The 19,247-nt window shown below is 33.8% G+C and overlaps 2 protein-coding genes and 1 pseudogene across 2 annotated transcripts; all 3 read right to left on the bottom strand.

The window, feature by feature from the left end:
• Positions 1–547: 547 nt before the first annotated feature.
• Positions 548–4,632, bottom strand: LOC130945902 (senescence-specific cysteine protease SAG39-like; annotated as a pseudogene).
• Positions 4,633–10,294: 5,662 nt separating this feature from the next.
• On the bottom strand, positions 10,295–12,542 carry LOC130946374 (ervatamin-B-like). The gene is made up of 2 exons (XM_057875101.1): positions 12,038–12,542; positions 10,295–10,916 (listed from the first exon to the last, which is right to left on the bottom strand). The coding sequence occupies exons 1-2, from the start codon at positions 12,486–12,488 to the stop codon at positions 10,324–10,326; spliced, it is 1,044 nt and encodes a 347-aa protein (XP_057731084.1). The 5' UTR covers positions 12,489–12,542; the 3' UTR covers positions 10,295–10,323.
• A 950-nt stretch (positions 12,543–13,492) lies between these two features.
• LOC130945204 (shaggy-related protein kinase eta-like) lies at positions 13,493–18,149 on the bottom strand. The gene is made up of 12 exons (XM_057873923.1): positions 17,872–18,149; positions 16,489–16,581; positions 15,971–16,030; positions 15,567–15,839; positions 15,397–15,471; positions 15,252–15,308; positions 14,745–14,885; positions 14,571–14,621; positions 14,392–14,487; positions 14,215–14,298; positions 13,961–14,062; positions 13,493–13,870 (listed from the first exon to the last, which is right to left on the bottom strand). The coding sequence occupies exons 1-12, from the start codon at positions 17,992–17,994 to the stop codon at positions 13,769–13,771; spliced, it is 1,257 nt and encodes a 418-aa protein (XP_057729906.1). The 5' UTR covers positions 17,995–18,149; the 3' UTR covers positions 13,493–13,768.
• Positions 18,150–19,247: the final 1,098 nt, after the last annotated feature.

The following is a 19,247-nucleotide window of genomic DNA, read 5'->3' as shown; positions in this document are numbered from 1 at the left end:
CGCCGCTATATGTGCCGCAATTCGTCTATTCGCGGCACATTTACAAAACCGCCGCAAAAAAACCGTCGCTATCTTAAGGATTTGTTGTAGTGTTGTTTGAAATTCATAACGTTTCCACAATGGTAATTTATTCCATTCCCTACTCTAGGAGTTGGCACACTGTATCTAAGGCTGTATGAAATTGTCTTTCTGGATACTAAACATGCTTCCAATTGCTGTTCCTCCAAAGTGTTCTCCAGGACCTCCAATTCTCACGCTCAAGCTTTGAATCTCGTTGTTAACGAATGTCATCCACATTGTTGAGATCGGTGTGTTTATGCTAGACGACAGCTAGTGGAAGATGAAAAATGCAGCTAAAAAAAGAAGGAAAATATTTTTTATAGTAAAATTAGGACTAGTTGGAATAGTATTTTTTTAATAAATTTTTTTAATTTAAATTTAATTTAATTTTTCTTTTTTAATTCGTTACCATATTTATTGTTTTTCTATACTTTCTCTTATGTTTATTATTTTCATTATTACTATTATATATTAGAGAGTTATTAACTTAAATAGTGGGATAAGATGTATACATAGCAATGCCACATAAACCAAGATCAGCACTTATGCCTCGTTTGATTCTTATGTAACCAGCCTCATCCCAATTAGTACTCCATGAATTCTTCAAAATCTAATAATCAATTCTATTTTCAGTTGTACCATAACCAATCGCAGTATCATCATGGTTAAGATTAGTTCCACAAACTCCATCAAAAACACCACTCGAATAGTGTAGTAAATCAAGCAAATTTGCTTGAATAGCAACCGAAACTGGTTGGTTAGCCACTGCTCTTAGAAGTTCTGTCTCATTATTTGGTGGCACCATCTCATAGCCTTTGATTTGAGGAACTTTATAGGCTTCTTTTGTCGTATTGCTTCTACCATATGTTGTTAAATTGTAAGAGTAGTTTTCTTCACTTGTAATTCCTCCATTTTCAAATAATGCACCTTCAATGTAACCACCGGCACATCCCCAAATCTCTACCATGTGTGTCACAACTCACCACTTCTAGCTCCGACATCTTACCACAAAATCCTTGGTCCTTGACAGGAGTAACAGCTCCTTTAGTCCCCCAATCTAGGATTTTTAAATTTAATAATAAATAAAAAATATAATAATTACTGAAATAAATAAATTAAAAATTATTATCAAAATTTGCGATCCTTTCTTATTTCGTTTATACTGTAAACGAAATAAGATACGTAGACATGATACATGTATATCTCGTTTACATTGTAAACGTCGTTTACAGTGTAAACGAGATACAATGAGACAAATTTTCAATAGCTATAAAAGGATGTATAACCCTTGACATTCTGCACAAATATTTCATATCTTCTTTTTTTCCGTTTTTCTCACAAAAACAAGGCAACAATGGGTAGTAACAACGTATATATAGTTGTGTATGTCTATCCCAATTGTCGTATGAAAAATGGAGACAACGGGGTGATATTTGAGTGTAAGAATTCAATACTGTTGCGGACTTAGCATGTAAGTACGTTGTCGGAGTTGAAGAGTTTGATATTGAGCAACCTCGGTAGCACAGAAACGAGGGAGGTTAGAAGGATGGGATATAGGTTGCTGGCACCCATGGGTAATGGGGTTTTTCAATTTCGACTATTTCGACTTCTAGGGGACGAGTATATGCAACTCATGTTCGACATCCATGGAAAAATCATGGCGAAACAAGTGATGGAGCTTTCCATCGAGATTGGAGATGTTGATCGTGGTGGTTCTATACACTCGACCTATGTACAGGACGACCGACCTCTCGCACTACCACCCATTCATGCCGCCATTCTAGTGGAAGAGGGTGGAGGAGGGTGACGAAGAGTCAGATGAAGATTACGTGGCGGATAGTGTCGATAGTAATTTGTCTGAAGGGGTGATGAGGAGGAGTTTGTACCGGAGACGCCCACCGAGACTGCGTCGTGCCATGTCTTGCCTCCCCCCACCCAATTTCGGCGCTATCGGCAGTACCAAGACACTATCATACATTAGATCTGGACACCATGCATGAGAGGACTCCGTTTTTCAACACGGGGGAAGAAGATTACAACCTAGACAGTAGGGTAGAGTTTTGGTTTAGTCACAGATTCAAATGCCGAGATGCAATGCTGCAGGGTGTGAAAAATTACAGTATTCGGAGGAATGCTGAGTATCGGGTGATCGAATTGAACCGATTAAAATACCATGTGCAATGCTGTCAAGCTGTGAGTGGGTGTCCATGGAGTCTCCGTGTTACCCTTCAACAGAACCTCGGATATTGGTGAGTTCAAGTTTAATTGAGCTTTTGAGTAGTTCTGTGCAATATATTTAGTAGTTTCAAAATATGGTTAAACCAATGCTATTTTATTTCGTTATGGAGGTTCGGAGGGTTGGTAGAGCACACAGTTGTTCACCCACCATATTCCACGACCATCGATAGTTGGATTGCAGTCTCATCTGCAAGGTTATACTACCGTTGATATAGTCCAACCCCTTCGTCAGCATTCTAGTCTTGCAAGGTGCGGTCCGAGCGAGCTATCACCTCAAACCCTCCTATAGAAAGGTTTGGATGACAAAGTAGAAGGCAATTGCACAGATCTACGGGGATTAGGAGGAGTCATAGGATACATGTAGATCTATCTATCTGGTGGACACCACTGAGAAAATCTTTGGTAGATCCAAGATATCAATAGCAGATTGCAGCCCGCAATGTCCATGACGCCTCAGTGTACCGCCGAACATAGTGACTGGTACATCCAGGCAAGCACGGTCGAGTCCCAGGACAAAGCCCGGCACCGCCCAAAGTCCTGAAGAAGTGGGAGTCAACATAAGTGAACCAAATTATTCGACTTATCCGTCATTAAATATCCTCCGATCAGTAACATAATGTAGCACCTGGCGTACTGTCGGAGGGTCTTTGGGTTGTCTGTAGGTTGCATCTGGCGGACACAGTCCCGCAGCCATACAAGTTTCAGCGTGAACGACTCCTTCCTCTACGTCGCCTGCTGTGGAGTCACCGAAGGCCTAGCACCTAGCAACCGCTCCACCAACTGCCATGTTTCCGTGTGATACCACCTACCGAAGTTACGGAGGCACTCCCAACTAGGGCCCCATGTGCGTGCAGCCCTAAGTGGTACGCCACGTCCTTTAAGGTGATAATGATCTCACCTCACGAGAGATGAAACGTGTGGGTCTCTAGACACCATCGTTCCACGAATGCCGTAATCAGGGAATTATCGAATGTGAAATCCCTGAGGGGCACCTTGTCGCCGAATCCAGCCTCAACCAGATACGGGACAATGGCGTCGAGTGCAGGAAGGGTGTGACTCAGTCGTCAGGACAGTAAAAGGCGAGGCTTCTGAAGTAAAAAAAAATATATTCAAAATTATCAAGAAATGATTTTAGTATAACAAATATTAAAGTTATACAAATATTTCTTCCTAAATTAAAGATATTTCTAATTAAGAAAATATTTAGATCTTCAATTACATATTTTTAAGACAAATATTATTCTTTTAATTTTAACATATTTGATACTAAAAAAACTTAACTAAAAGATTATAATAAGTAGTAACAACGTACCACATGTAAAATAGAGTTTCAAACTAATAATTATATAGTAACAACCTACCACAAGTAAAATAACATATTGTTCCAAATTTCTATCAACGGTCTATTCCTAATGCTACAAACTATATTCTTATCCTTCATAACTACCCTAACCATGGCTATTTACAAAAATATATCTATATGGGATTGCACAAAATTCAATACAACAGAACTAACCTCAAAGTTGGCTGCTTCGGCGTAATGGGAAGTCTCATTCAGCCTGTTGATGTCTCCATCGTTTCTCGTCTGACGCGCCATCGCAGTATTTGTCGATAATATGGTCAGAAAGTGATAATAGAGAGGAGAAAGTGGTTGAAAAGGTCAAATTCGGACCCAGTCAAACATTGTCAACGACATATACTTATAGGCGTGCACCAGTCTTATCTCATTTATAGTGTAAACGAGATATACACGTGTCACGTCCACGTGTCTTATCTCGTTTACACTGTAAACAAAATACGTACAAAATTATCTCGTTTACAGTGTAAACGAGATAAGAGATTATCGCAGATTTCGGTAATAATTTTTTAATTTATTTATTTTAGTAATTATTATATTATTTATTTATTTAAATAAAAAATCCTCAAATCTATGGATGTAGGAATTGAATCAACATTTGCATACTTGAATGGTGTTTTTGTAGACCCAATAAGCTCATGTGACCTCTTATTGTATCCATTTAAGGAACCCTTAAGCTCCTCAACGGTTAGGTCAGTTAAGTGGTTAACACCAAGTTTATAAGACTTGTCCCCAGCAGCATTGAAGGATTCAATGTATTCTACATTCTTCTTGAATATCAAGAACCGTTCTTGCTTCTCCTCATCATCTTTATAACCTTTGTCATATTTAGTCATCCATTTCTCATGCCTTTCTAGCATAATAATATTGGATTCTTCATCATTGAGTTTTCGGGACAACACTTGGGAAATCCCAACTACAACAATGACGAATAATATGGTCAATGCATATCATTGTTTTTTGATAGCGAAAGCCATGTTTAAGAAGAAAGATTAAAAATAAATAAAAGCTTCTTAATATGAAATATATATATATATATATATATATATATATATATATATATATATATATATATATATATGAACCAAATAAATAAAGTCTAGCTAGCCTGGTTTGTTTATATAGAGATCTATATATTAATACGTATTAATAAATTAATAAATTAATGAAGAAGTAATTTAAAATGGCTGGAGTATTGACAGAGATGGAACTAGCGTTATTTCAAAGTACATACAAGAATTATTCTATGACGGACTGACGGAGCATTGTTTCAATTGACCATTGCCCAAATTAAATAAAGCCTTGTTGTTCAAATTATAAATGGAGTATTATTGGATAGCTTTGTTTGACAATTATTGACATTGTTCATCTGATCCTAGGTTTGATCGATCGCATGAAAGAACATTGCGTTAAAATTATATAAATAAATATACTATGAGAAATTCCAATGTAAGATCCTTTGCATGTAATTTTGATTTCTTTCGGATTTATAGAGGTTGAGACTTGAAATATACAGCTGTAGCCTGTATGTGTATGTGTGACATACACTTAGACTGATATTAACCCTCTGTATACATGTAAGGTAAAAAGTTATTAATAAAAAGAAAGAAACAAAAAATTAATCTGTACATTGCCAAAATAAGAATGTTTATATAACAAAAAAAAATGAAATTTTTTTAACAAATTTAAATAAGAAATATTTTTTTAGTTATTTTTAAGATTATTATCGTTAAATTTTCGGTTACTTTTGAAGAATGAGATATAGAAATGGTAAATTGTACGTGAGAGTGTGAAGCATATTGGTCAATAATTATTTATCCCTCGTCACACTAAATCATTAGAGGGTCCAACGAACTCTAATATCCTTTTTCACGCCAAATCGTAGTATGTTAAAACGAACTACATGAAAATTTTGAGTTTGTGTTTAGGGTACCACGAATTACATTAAATTAATAAAAGGCATAATCGTAAGCAAGTTTTAATTAAGATTTTTGTGTAATATATTTTGTCAAATGATTTATTTATATAAATTATTTAAATAATATTTTTTATTAATATTCAAATTAAAAATCATTTAACATTAATATAATGGACCAAGGTTCTTAGACTATATTGATAAAGAATAATACCTATATATTTCTCTCTCAGTTAACCACATTTTACTCTCATAATTTAATTATTTTTATGCTTAAAAACTAATAATATATATATATATATATATATATATATATATATATATATAAATAATTGTATTTTTTAATATATTTCTTCACATATATTTTTTTTAAGTTTGAAATGTGACCGTGAATATGTATATATATATATATTGAATTTGTTTTATATATTTTAAAGGATAAAAAATATCTTTTATTTTTACTATTTGTGATTTTTTTAAATATTTTTAACGTGTAATTGTATTCAATTTTATTTCTAACGTTTTTTATTTGTATCAAAATTATTTTTAGATGTTAATTTTATCTAAAATGTTGGGAACAAAATTAAAAAATTTTAGGGATAATTTTGAAACAAATCGAAAATATTAAAAATAAAATTAAATTAATAAAAAATGTTATAGACAAAATTGAATAAAATTAAATGTTAGAGATATTTTTTAAAAAAATTACAAACTTTAAGGACAAAAATTAACCGTGTTTTGGCAAGTAACAGCTAGCTGCACATGTTTCCTTCTAATACGGTGATTAAGCTGCAGGAAAATGGATTTGATTATGCCCCGTTATTATTGGACACCAGCTCTCAGATTGAGAATCTAAATGCAGGTTTAAGTTCCAACAGAGATGATGTGGGGTCGAGGTGATTAGAGGGATTATTACTAAGGCCTGGAACTACTACTTTAAAGGTTCTGCGATGTTTGTATTAGCTAAAAAATTAAAACTTTACAGACATCATCTTGTGTAATGGCAACAAACATCCAAATCCAACTCTAAAGCTGAAATAGAGGAGATCTTCAAAAAGATAGAAGAGCTTAGAAAGGCAGGAATTAATGGAGGAATTGAGCTTGAAAAATTGAAAAACGTGCTAAAGGACACGTATGGTAGGGAGGAGAGTTACTGAAAAGAGAAGTCTCATATAAAATGGTTGAAGGAGGGGATAAGAACACTAAATTCTTCCACCAATCCTTTCAATTCCGGATACGGTGTAATAAAATCTGGAAATTGGAACGGAATGATGGGAGCTTTGATACCTCTCGAGCTGATATAGCCTTAGTTGCAGAAGACTATTTTAGAGATTTTTTTCTTCTACCAACTCAACTGATCCAAAATTGGAATTTGAAAACTTTATTGCCAAAGTAACTCCAGCCATTAATAGGAAACTTCTACGGCCAGTTTCCTTAGAAGAAGTCAAACGGGCTGTGTTTAGTACTAGTGTGCACGTTGGAAGTGTACCGAGTGATGATGGGTTCACAACGAAGTTCTTCCATTATTATTGGGACATCGTGGCTGGAGACGTGTTTCGAGCAGTGAGAAGCTTCTTTATTAGAGGTAGAATACTAAAAGGTTTCAACCACACACATATTTGTTTAATCCTAAAGGTTCCGAATGCTATAAACATGACACAAGTCAGGCCGATTAGTTTATCTTCTGTGGTTTATAAATTTATTTCTAAAGTGATTGTTCATAGGCTACAGAGTATCATAAATAAACTAATTAGTCCTAATCAAAGTGCTTTCTTAAAAGAAAGGCTAATTAGTGATAATATACTTATAGGCTATAGCTCATGAATGCATGCACTATTTGAAAACCAAGAGGACGGGCTTGAATACTGGAATAGCCGTAATTGATATGAGTAAAGCTTATGATAGAGTGGAATATCATTTTTTATGGTTCATGCTTCGAAAGTTAGGATTTGATCCTAGATGGATAGGTTGGATTCAGGAGGTGGTGACTACAGTTTTTTACTCTATTATTGTTGAAGGTCAACCCTTTGGTTTTTTAAGCCAAATAGAAGAATCCAACAAGAAAACCCTCTTATCACTGTATCTTTTTTTTGTTTTGTGCTGAAAGTTTATCCTTTCTATTGGATAAGACAGAACAAAATCGTTTTATCTCTGGTGTCCAGATCAATAGAAGATGCCCTCCCATCAATCATCTATTTTTTGCGGACAACTCTATCCTATTTAGTAAGCCCTCGAAGGATAATTGTTCTAATATCTTGGAGATCCTTACTTTATATAAGAGCTTTAGCGGTCAAAAAGTAAATTTAACTAAATTAGTTGTGTTTTTTAGCAATAATAATACTTTGGGGAAAAAGAGAACTGCCTTAGCTAATAGGCTTAATATTAGACACATAAGAGCACAAGACAAGAATTTGGGGCTTCCTTCAACGGTTAATCGGTCGAAGAAGGAGACATTTGGAGCTATTAAAGAGAAAGTGAGAAAAAAGATCCAAGGTTGGAAATGACACTTATTATCTACATCAGATAGACACGTGCTAATTAAGGCAGTTGGGGAGGCCATTCCTATTTACACACTCTCTTGCTTCAGGCTTCCAAATACTTTAATCTGCGAGATTCACAGTATTCTCATCCAATTTTGGTTGGGACAAAAAGACACAACAAGAAAGATGACGTGGATTAGTTGGGACACTATATCTAGACCAAAAAAGGAGGGTGGCCTTGGTTTTAAAGACCTGCAAGCTCAGAACTTAGCGCTACTAGCTAAACAATGTTGGAAACTAGCTGCGCAACCTCAATCATTATTATCCATATTTTTAAAGGCAAGTACTACCGTTATAGCAACATTATGAGAGCAGAGATAGGAAACCAACCTTCTTGGGGCTGGAGAAGCCTTTTGGAGGACCGCAAAGTTTTAGAAAAAGGCATATGTTGAAAGGTGGGCAACGAGAACAGCATTTGCATTTTTTAGGATCCGTGGGTAGCTACATTCCAATCTTTCTTTGTCTCACACAGCTCAGTTATCAGTAATCAGACTCTTGAAGTAGCATGGGTGAATGAGCTAATCATGCCTAACAAACAATGGAACTTAGAATTAATTAACAGTATTTTCTTTTTAGATATAACTAACCGTATTTCGCTAACAAAAATTGAGGAAGGTGATGATTATTTATTTTAGGCCAGAACTAAAAGCGGAAAATACAAAGTCAGCTCAGGCTACCAAATTACCTACCTTTTCTATCACTCTCCAATTGATTACTGTCCTGATTTGATGCAGCACAAAGAAACATGGATAGAGCTCTGAAAAATACCTCTACTCCCAAAAATCAAGTTTTTTCTCTGGTGGTGTTTGCACGAAAAGCTTCCAGTTTTGGAGAACCTCCACCGCCGCATCACACAATTTCTCCTCTCTGTAGGTGCTGTAATCTTAGTCCGAAAACTATTAGTCATTGTTTATTCTTCTGTCAAAAATCGACAGAAGTATAGGCTAGAAGCTCATTACTTAGGTTGGTTTATGGAGACGGGTCCTTCTTCTTCAGGCGAACATAGTCAGAAAGTGTCGGAAAGCTCAAGAGGCGGCGGAGAAGCAACAATCGTGACTTCGAGATGCTGGCGGTGATGTGTTGGCAAATCTGGAAATCAAGAAATCAGCTCATCTTTAAAAATGACATTGAAGGAATAGAATAAATCCTGACTGAGCTAACAATCTTCTTTAAGACATGCAAGCCCACATACTTTAAATTTTCCGTTGGAGTGTTTCATCTTCTTTTTTTAGTTTTTTTATGTTTTAGCTAGTAAAAGAGCTTTTGGGAGATTCCCAATTCATATATTGCTATCCTATTTATGGACAATGTTTATTTTATCTAGTTGAATAAAATAGTTTACCTTAATAAAAAAAATAAAAATTATACTTTATCCTAAATAAATTAAATTTGAAATTAAATTTGAAATTTTTTAATCATAATTAAATTCTTATACTTATATCATAAAATCATTACTTGTTGAAAAATAAGAGGAGCCCACATGTGTGGTGGATTGCAATCATTTAATTTGCATGGTCATTTTTTTGTTGGATCTATTTAATTAACAATCGTATTTTATCACTTTTTTCATTCCTGGCACACGAGGCCGCTACTCTTTGCACGAAAGGGGAGGTTTTATTTCATTTTATTTTTATTATTTAAAGATTTCAGGCATGCAGCCACTCCAGAAGATAAAGATGCATGGAAGGCTGATAGTAGTAAAGCTAAAGGACTAAATTAAAGCTTTCATTGTACAACTTGACTAGAGGACTTATTTCTGTTATACATTCATTATTCTATCATGTATTCACACTCGATTTGTAATCAATCTATAAAACTGAAATCTCAAACAAATTAAACACTAATCTGACAAACTTTCATTAGTTTGCGACATCTTATTAGTACAAGTACGATAGAAGTTAAATGTTAACTTATTCACCACTTTACAACCCTTTTAAGTTGTAAAGTTGTGTTTTAAACAAAACAACCAACATGATATATAGAAACTTACTTACTAAAAAATTTCTTAAAAATAGTTCATGTCTCCATTATAAAAAAGACTGATAAATTATTATACAAAACTATTTTTCGTAAATTATTATAAAGATTTTGCTAATAAATATTCTAAGAGCACTCATTAAAATAAGTTTTCACAAAAAATTTTATTTTAAATTTTTGAAAAATACTCTTAAAATACTTGTTAGCAAAATATTACTTTAATTCACTTAAAACAGTTATGCAGTAGGATAAGAAGCATCCATGGCGATTCCACATAAACCAAGACCAGCACCTATACCTCTTTTCATCCTTATGTATCCTCCCTCGCCCCATTCAGTACCCCATGAATTCTTAACAATCCAATAATCAGTACCGGTTTCATTTGTACCATAACCAACCGCCGTAACACCATGATCAAGTTCATACCCACATGTTTCGTCAAAAATACCACCGGAATAAAACTGAAAATGTAAGGAACTTGCTTGAATTGCAACCGCCAAAGGTTGGTGAGCCAATGCCTTCACAACCTCACTCTCATTGTTTGCTGGAACCATCTCATAGCCTTTGATTTGAGCAACTTCGAAGGCTTCTGCTGTTGCGTTGCATGTAGCGTCTGTTGCGTTGTAAGGGTAGTTTGCGTCGCTGTTGATTCCGCCGTTTTTCCAAATGTATTGAAATGCACCTTCCATGTAACCGCCGTTACATCCCTCGTCCCTACCGTGTATGTCACAACTCACCACTTGTTGCTCGGAAAGTGACACCAGCTGTCCGGTGGTTATCGCGTGGATGCCCTCCACCGCAGCCACGGCCGAAAATGCCCAACAGCTACCTAGTTTTACATACACCAAAGAAATTAAAATTGCACATAAATTTAGATATTTAAAATATATTTAGAATATTATATTTAATATTAGATTGATTATGTCATTATAATTTATAATACTTTGTAAATGAATAAGTACATCTCAATATATATATTTCATTTAGGTTTAGTTATTTTATTGTGCCTTATAATTTTATTAAATTTATAATTAGATTTTTATAATTTTTTTATTTAAATTTTTATATTATTTTTAATTTTTTAATTAGATTTTTTTTACTGTAAAAAATTTTAGAATTAATTGAATTTTTTTTACGAATTAAAAATATTAAGAACTTAATTAATTCTTTGACTACCTATTTTTTTGTAAAAAAATATTTAATCAACTCTAATATTTTTTATACAAAAATAATCTAATTACATCATTAAAAAAATATAAAAACTCAATTAAAAAATATATAAAAATTTAATTACAACTTTAATAAAATTATAAAAATCAATAAAATAATTATTTATATTGACGTGTATTTAAATATATGATCTTTTATCTTTATAACGAATTTCAGCATACATAAGTTGGTTTTGTGACAACCTTCACATGTTGGTGGCGGTGGAATCTATTTTGGGTATAATTAGGGGGTATATGGCGGGGGTTGTACAACTTCAGTTATAATTAACAAACATTATTCCCCTTTTTTTTATATTTTTATAATATTTTTATTTTATTTTTTAAATTTAAAAATGCTATCAAATATTCAAACAAATGTTAATTTAATTTTAGCAATATTTTAAATTATATAACTAATAAATATAATAATACGATTGTGTAAAATATTTTATATCATTCGCTATATCAAAATTAAACTCTAATAATATATGCATCGTAGAGTACACCTGAAATATTTTATCCCCCGTGTTTAGTAATACTCTTATAGGAGTATTTAGTTTTTATGTAAATGTTTTATACAAACATCTAATTGTATTATCGCATTAACTAATTTTCAATTATTATTTAAAAATTACTAACGTATGAGTTTAGATTATCAAATAAAATCTTTACACGGTGAATGTATTAAATAATAATAATAATAATAATAATATATTTTTCAAGTTAATGAGATGTTAATTACCACAAAAGCCCTGGTTCTTGACACTAGTAACAGCTCCTTTATTCCTCCAATCAATGGATGAAGGAACGGATTCAACATTTGCATACTTGAATGGTGTTGGAGGAGTAGAGCCCCTTTGTGGCCTCTTGAATCCATTTAGGGAAGCCTTAAGCTCCTCAACGGTTATGTCAGTTAAGTGGTTAATACCAAGCTTGTAAGACTTGTCCCCACCAGCATTGAAGGATTCAATGTATTCTACGTTGCTCTTGAAAATCAAGAACCGTTTCTGCTTCTCCTCATCATTGTTATACACTTTCCCATGTTTTATTATCCATTCTTCATACCTTTCTTCCATAGATGCCTCATCATCATTCATGAGTTTGCGGGACCACACTTGCGAAATCCCAACAGCAAGAATTATTAGGGATAATAATATGGCTAAAGAACATTGCTTTTGGCCAGGGAAAGCCATTTGCAAAGGCTAATTAATGATATAGTTATTATAATTATGGCAGTTTGGTACCAAAGCCATGGTTTAATTTATATATGGAGATTGCCGCCTTTGAATTAACAGACATGATTGAACTAGCATTATTATTACAAGGAACAAGAATATGCAGCATTGGTTGTTAGTACATTTATATTTTGGTTAGATTTATGCCACTAGTTTTAATCGGATGCCAGTAACATCGATATCCACTTCTAACCAAGTACGATATGGGCATACACATGAATCCAATAATAACTTTTTCTTCGAATTTTCTTTCGGATTTATAGAGGTTGACATACAGTTGTATTAATCTTATTTAAATATAATTTCATTCTATTTTATTTTATACTTTTGTCGTTATTTTTTTTTTTTTTAAATGAATCTTAAGATAAAAATTTATTCATGAGTTGGTCCGTAAGATATAAATAATCTGCAGTCTCTAATACCTTCTCGGAAAAGAAAATTCATATTTATGTTGTATTAATGTAAATAAAAAAAATTAGTAATTTAAAATTTTACCCAAAGTTATTATATACAACATGTTCATTCTATTCAAGCTAGGTTTATTATAAAGACATCTAGATGCAAGGAAAAAATGTCGTATACCAATTATTTTATGTCATCCCTAAAATTAAATCTGAAATATCACACTTTATTAATTAAACACTTATGCACCAAATCAATCACTTATGCACCAAATCAATCAGACTGGTCATGATATCATTTTTTCTAAAAACTTAAACTCATAAAAAAAAGACACATAAATAATTATTTATCTAACATATCTCCTCAAACAAGAGTAATAATTGAATTTGCTTGAATTTTTTGCATAAGCATTCTTCTTTTTGTTTGTTTGTTTTATAATTATATTCTTTTTTTTTTTTTGAGAAATTCAACAAAAATCAAACTCTAAACCTTTCATTCATATGTCATGTCATGTTGTCACTTTTTTCAAAAGCTTAAACGGATAGAAAGAGACACATAAATGACACATAAATAATTATATATCTAACAGTATTAATACTTCGGCTAGATACCGGATGGTGTGGTTAGCAACCTAAATAAAAGTATGCTTAAAGTAAAAATGAAATTTTAGACATATTGAACCATTTCCATGCTACACTATGCAGTGAGTACATGTATACATATCTTCACGGGATTAAAGCTACATACACCTGATCCCCATTTTATATTTGACTACACAGATAGGCCAGCTATCATCTTAAATAAACCTATTGCCATGGACTCCTTAATTTCATTCTCTAGATTTGTGTGCTACTTGGATGGGGGAGGCCAAGGCCACCTTGCCTCCTTACATGCTCTGGGATGAGTCTGTTGATCAACTCGGGGGACGCTCCGGCTAACTGCAGTCCAAAAAGTTCACATCCTCAATCATATTGAAACAAGTATCAGGTTCACTACAAACAAGAAACTACTTGGATTAAGATACATACTTCCTGTTTAAAGTTGAAAAGTGGTGGCAGTGGACGGCCATTAGGTAGTCGAGCATTTGGCTCACGAAGCTCATCAAAGAATGGATGTGCACAAGCTTCCAACTGAATAATAAAGAAATCGCTAGTTAAAACTATTTGAACTTTGGATCATGTGTATTTCACACCCTAATGAATTAACTACAACCATAACTAATTATGTACTGTGTCTTCTCTTAAAGAAAGGGGCTGGAGGTGTTACGAGTTTTTCTACTCACGGCGGAACAACGAAGACTTGGTGAATATTGGAGAAGCCTTGATGCAAGGTCAATTGCTTCAGGAGGCATTCGCTTGTGAAAAATCTGAAAAATGATTTTTTACAATAAAAAAATTACCACTCTGAAGACCTACATTGCTATAAGGCAAAAGGAGTAGTAGTAATGAATGTGATTCACCTTATGCCAAGGATGAGCTTTAATCTGGGGGAACCTAAAATCTGTATAATTAGAGTTCATGCAACGAATTTCTTCTCGGGTTGGAGTACCAAGAACCTACAAAAAGACACATATATAGTTAGCATCCTGCTATCAGATTCTAGCAATCCAATGTAATATCAAAATAGACAAACCATTACCTTGATAATTTCCACAAGTTGGTCCACTTGATTTTCTCCCGGAAATAATGGCTAACAAAAAATTTGAAACAATGAGGAATCAAAACCATATCTCACAAAAAGGAGAAAATAATTGCTATGTAAGAGGCAAAAAAAAAAAAAAAAAAGTGCATAGGTTGCCAGAAGTTTAACAACCTGGCCTAGAAGAAGTTCAGCAAGGACACAACCAGCTGACCAGATGTCAATAGAAGTTGTGTATTCTGTTGCACCAAATATTAGTTCTGGGGCCCGATAGTAACGTGAACATATGTACGAAATATTGGATTCACCCTTGACCTACAAAAAATCAATTGTTATGGTTAGCTTGGACTTTTTGCCAAACTGAAAAACATCAAAAGATTAACTATAATAACAAATACTGGAATGTCATTCCAACAATAGCCTTTCTTCCATCATTTGTAATTGTTCTTCCAATATGTAAAAAGAACAGGATTTAAAGGCATCAGTAACATCTTAATGGAAATCTACTAAGATATCATCGTTTCACATACACAACATGAATTGCATTTTTCGACAAGTGGAGTTTGTGTGATAATTCTACTATAAATGAGCAGCATATGATTTTGGTAATCGACAATTATCATGGTGGCATATATGCATGATCTAAGGACATTCATAGGAATACACAGATCAACAACATACCAGAACTTTTGCACTCCCAAAATCACAAAGCTTAACTTGATGAGTAAGAGGATCAACCTAGAGAAAATATATGCAAATGGTTTAGAATGAATAAACAAATACTGATTGTAAGTTAAAACTTAAAAATAGGCATCAAATAACATACCAAAAGATTTTGGGGCTTCACATCCCTATGGCAAACTCGAGGTACGGTATGGATATATGCTAGTCCCCTGAAGATCTAAACATTACTTCCCAAGTCAATCACCAGAATTTAAAAGAAAATAGTGGGAAAAAGCATATCAAACTAAATTGCAAACAGGGACGAGATCATACTTGATACGTATATAATTTCACATAAATTAAGGGCATTCTCTGGTTCATACTGCTGTAGTGCTTTAGAACCCGGTACATTGTCTCAGGGACATATTCCATTACCAAGTTCAGGAAAAGTTCATCTTTGCTTGTTGTAGAGAAGAAACAGTGCTTCAGGGAAATTACATTAGGATGATCCATCAAGCGCATCAATTGCAATTCACGATTTTTGTACCGCCTGTCCTGCAAAACTTTCTTTATAGCCACCGCCTCCCCAGTCTCCAAGCATTTTGCCTTTGTTTCAGGTCAACAAGAAACACCACCAAGGATGTGAAGCAATATGAGATACTTGACAGCAAAGAAAGCTTGACAGTTGACACGAATAGTTATCACCCAAGATTTTTGTTACTTATATTTATCCTAACCTGGAAAACAACTCCAAATGATCCAGTGCCAACAACACGCTCAGCCATGTAACTGATGGTCTGCAGTGGTATCAAAGCATAAGTTATGAATGCATACAGAAATGGAAACCCATGGATATTACAGTCAATTTTGATTATTAAAGTTTGATGAACTACCCTTGCAACACATTAAAATTCTCCAAAAACACCCCCGTTAAGGCCCGAAAATGCACAGCTAAAACAATTAATTTGCAGGCATTGAGGGAGGAAAAAACTTCTATATTAGATCTCTGAGGAAACAAGCCAACTTATGGGTAAATTTTACCAGTGATCCTTAAAAAAAGGTTAATTTGTTTGCTTCATTAGCTATCCCAAAAATACAGTTAAGCTCTGTCCCAAAAAGCACGTGAATCATTAAGTTGTTGCTGATAACAATAGTCACTATTCGCAACTACCAGCAACTTAAAGAGGATACAAAATGAATGTTGAATATAGAGTAAAAACTGCAGGTAAAGAATGGAGAAGGAAAGAACACACACCTGTTTAGGTTCACCATTTTTGCCACCAATTGTGGTTGAGATTATGTGGCCAGTAACTTCACCATTCCCTTCAATTACTGTGGCTGACATTTCCTGCAATTTATAGCAATGAATGGAAATTAATATCGAAAACCCAGTTCTCCTGATGCAGAAGTAGAATCTCAGAACCTCCACTATACAATACCTGCACATATGTATTTCAAGTTAACTTACTGCTAAATTTGCTTAATAGCTGTTAATATTTTTTCTTAAACCATTATGCCTATGAGATATTACATGCATCTCAGCAAAATCACTAGTGGGCATGCATATTTACTAATTAACATAGTCAATTTAGTGCCCGAAGTTTTAGGCTCAGATTCCCGCACTTCATGTTAAGTCAATTTTATGCGTTGATTAAAGCAAGAATTATATGACAAGAGAAACACACAGCAACGGCACATAAACAACAGAAATGGGTGGTTGATACCAGAGGTATTCAGCCACCAACCAGAATCTGAAGCCAAAGAAAGGCAGAGTGTAAAGAGCTCAATGAGTATATGCACAGATAAAGCAAACCCAGGTTACCACAGCTCACAAGAAAGCATCACATGCCAAAGAACTTTAACAACAATTAACAGACAAGGCATATAGAGAAGGAATAAAAGGTCACTAATACCCTGAAGCAAACTAAAACGGTTTGAACAGCAACACAATCACAATCCAAGGAAAATCCATTTCAAGCAAGGAACCCAACTACCCAAGTATACAAAAACCACAGGAGCAAATAATGTACAACTCAAAATACCACACCACCGGCGACACTTGAACACTTGAACCTTACAATATACTACACATATCTCGGCAAAATGAAATTAACCTAAGAAAATCCAAAGATAACTTGATGATACTCAGCTAAGTATGTAGAACCTAGAAAGAATCTCTCTCTCTCTCTCTCTCCCCAAAAAAAACTCTTGAAAATGCCAGAGTTAAAGCAACAAGATTCCACATTTGTTCACTTCGTTTCATTCTCTTTATCTTTTCTGAACCATGCCGAACGAAAATGTCCACATCAAGCTTCAGTTCTTCAACATTAACATTTCAATAATCATTAATCAATCAAGAACACCCCCGGGGGGGGGGGGGGGGGGGGGGGACCTTTTCTTGGCTGCAATTACGAAAATAAACTAAACTAATCCTCAAAGGTCACTACGACAAGCTGTTCGGCGGAGAGAACCTCCGGCGAGCTTTTCGAGGCCTCCGAATGACGGAAAACCTGTAGATCGTCGGCGACTGAGCTAAAGCCGAAGCTCGTTTGTCGGATCAATAACGATCCACGCGCCGGAAAACCACATGAGAGATCAAACGGTGCGTTGCAGAGAATGACAAGGCAGTTAGAAGTACCTTATCGGCATCCACGTCGGAGCCGCGCCGAGCTGGAAGCTTCGGCGCGTTGTTGTCAGGTTGCGACTGCAGCTGCTCCGGCGGTTGTTGGTGGTGGTGCGGCCCCAACGGAATGGAGGCCATGCGAGACGGTTACACAATACACACTATTCTCTCTCTCTCTCACTGTTTTTTCTTTTTCACCTGTGTAACTTTCTCTCTCCTCTGAGTAATGGCGTTTGGGAAGAGGCTTTAGCTTTTAGATTAGATAAAGCATAAAGGGAGGGAATGAGAATGAAGGTGATTGTTCATGCGCGCGTGACCTGCACGCTTCCATCGGAGTACTTCAATGGGGGCATCGTGAATGTTAAACTGAGGAGTGTGTAATCTGCTGCGGTGGAGTGCAGCTGATTCCTTACGTGGCAAAATAATATAGGGACAACTATCACATGCAAAGTATACTAATTTAAAAAAATAAATAAATTCTTTCAAATTTTTTTCACCAATGAAAAGAATAAAATATAATTTTTAATTTTTTAATATTTTTATATTTTCTCATAGTATTATTTATAAAATTAATAATAAAAGATTATATTTAACTTTTTGGATTATTAAAAAAATAAAAAAAAACTTATTTTTTAAAAAAAAAAATAATAATAATAATAATGAGAAAATCGGCACAATTTATTTTCTTTAATCACAAAAAAACTTAAAAAATAATTTAAATAATTTTTTATATATAAAAAAAATATTTTCTTTGTCCAAAAGATATAAACAAACGGTTATTTTTTTAAATTTCATTTGAAAAAAAAATCACACTTATACATCGCAGAAAAAGTATAAGATTTATAATCAATTTGAATCGGTATATTAATTAATTTATTACCCCCTTAAAAAGTGTCAGAAATTTAAATCGCACTTAAAGTTTTGATATGTGACAAATTAATTATTGACTTACTAAAATAAAAAAGATCGCGTGCAACAAAAAAAATAAAATTTACGTCTAATAGAGAAAAGAAAAATATCTTTTATAATGAACTATTAATTTATATAAAAGATAATTCTAAAAACTCTTAATGGTAGAAATAGAAAAAAAATCCAAGTCTCTTATATTTTTAAGAAAAAATGGATAAAAGTATATATAAATTTTTATATAGTGGACAAACGTACAATCTAATTTTTAATGAGTCATCTGGATACATTAATATCAAACACCATTGCCATTTTATTTTTTCATCATTTAGTAATTTTTCTAACGATAGTGACTGCCAGGTGATTCTGTGCATTATGTGACATAACCTTTTTTATTACGACACATTAAAAACTAAATGATAAATTATTAAATTTGAATAAAAAAATTATAAGTGATTTAGAATTTTCGTTCTTTTTCTTCCTTC

This window comes from Arachis stenosperma, chromosome 8 (genome assembly GCF_014773155.1).
Source record: "Arachis stenosperma cultivar V10309 chromosome 8, arast.V10309.gnm1.PFL2, whole genome shotgun sequence".
Taxonomy (NCBI): Eukaryota; Viridiplantae; Streptophyta; class Magnoliopsida; order Fabales; family Fabaceae; genus Arachis; species Arachis stenosperma.
The sequence above is the reverse complement of the archived record's forward strand: the minus strand, read 5'-3'. Positions and strand labels throughout refer to the sequence as shown.

Bases quoted from the DNA above. Each gene is read 5' to 3' on its own strand.
- LOC130946374 (XM_057875101.1), bottom strand. From the start codon at position 12,488: ATGGCTTTCCCTGGCCAAAAGCAATGTTCTTTAGCCATATTATTATCC. The intron at 10,917-12,037 runs GTAATTAACATC...ATGTAAAACTAG, and splicing joins CAAGAACCAGGGCTTTTGTG to GTAGCTGTTGGGCATTTTCG.
- LOC130945204 (XM_057873923.1), bottom strand. From the start codon at position 17,994: ATGGCCTCCATTCCGTTGGGGCCGCACCACCACCAACAACCGCCGGAG. The intron at 14,299-14,391 runs GTGAATCACATT...ATCATTTTTCAG, and splicing joins AAGCTCATCCTTGGCATAAG to ATTTTTCACAAGCGAATGCC. The intron at 14,063-14,214 runs GTGAGTAGAAAA...TTTATTATTCAG, and splicing joins CAAGTCTTCGTTGTTCCGCC to TTGGAAGCTTGTGCACATCC.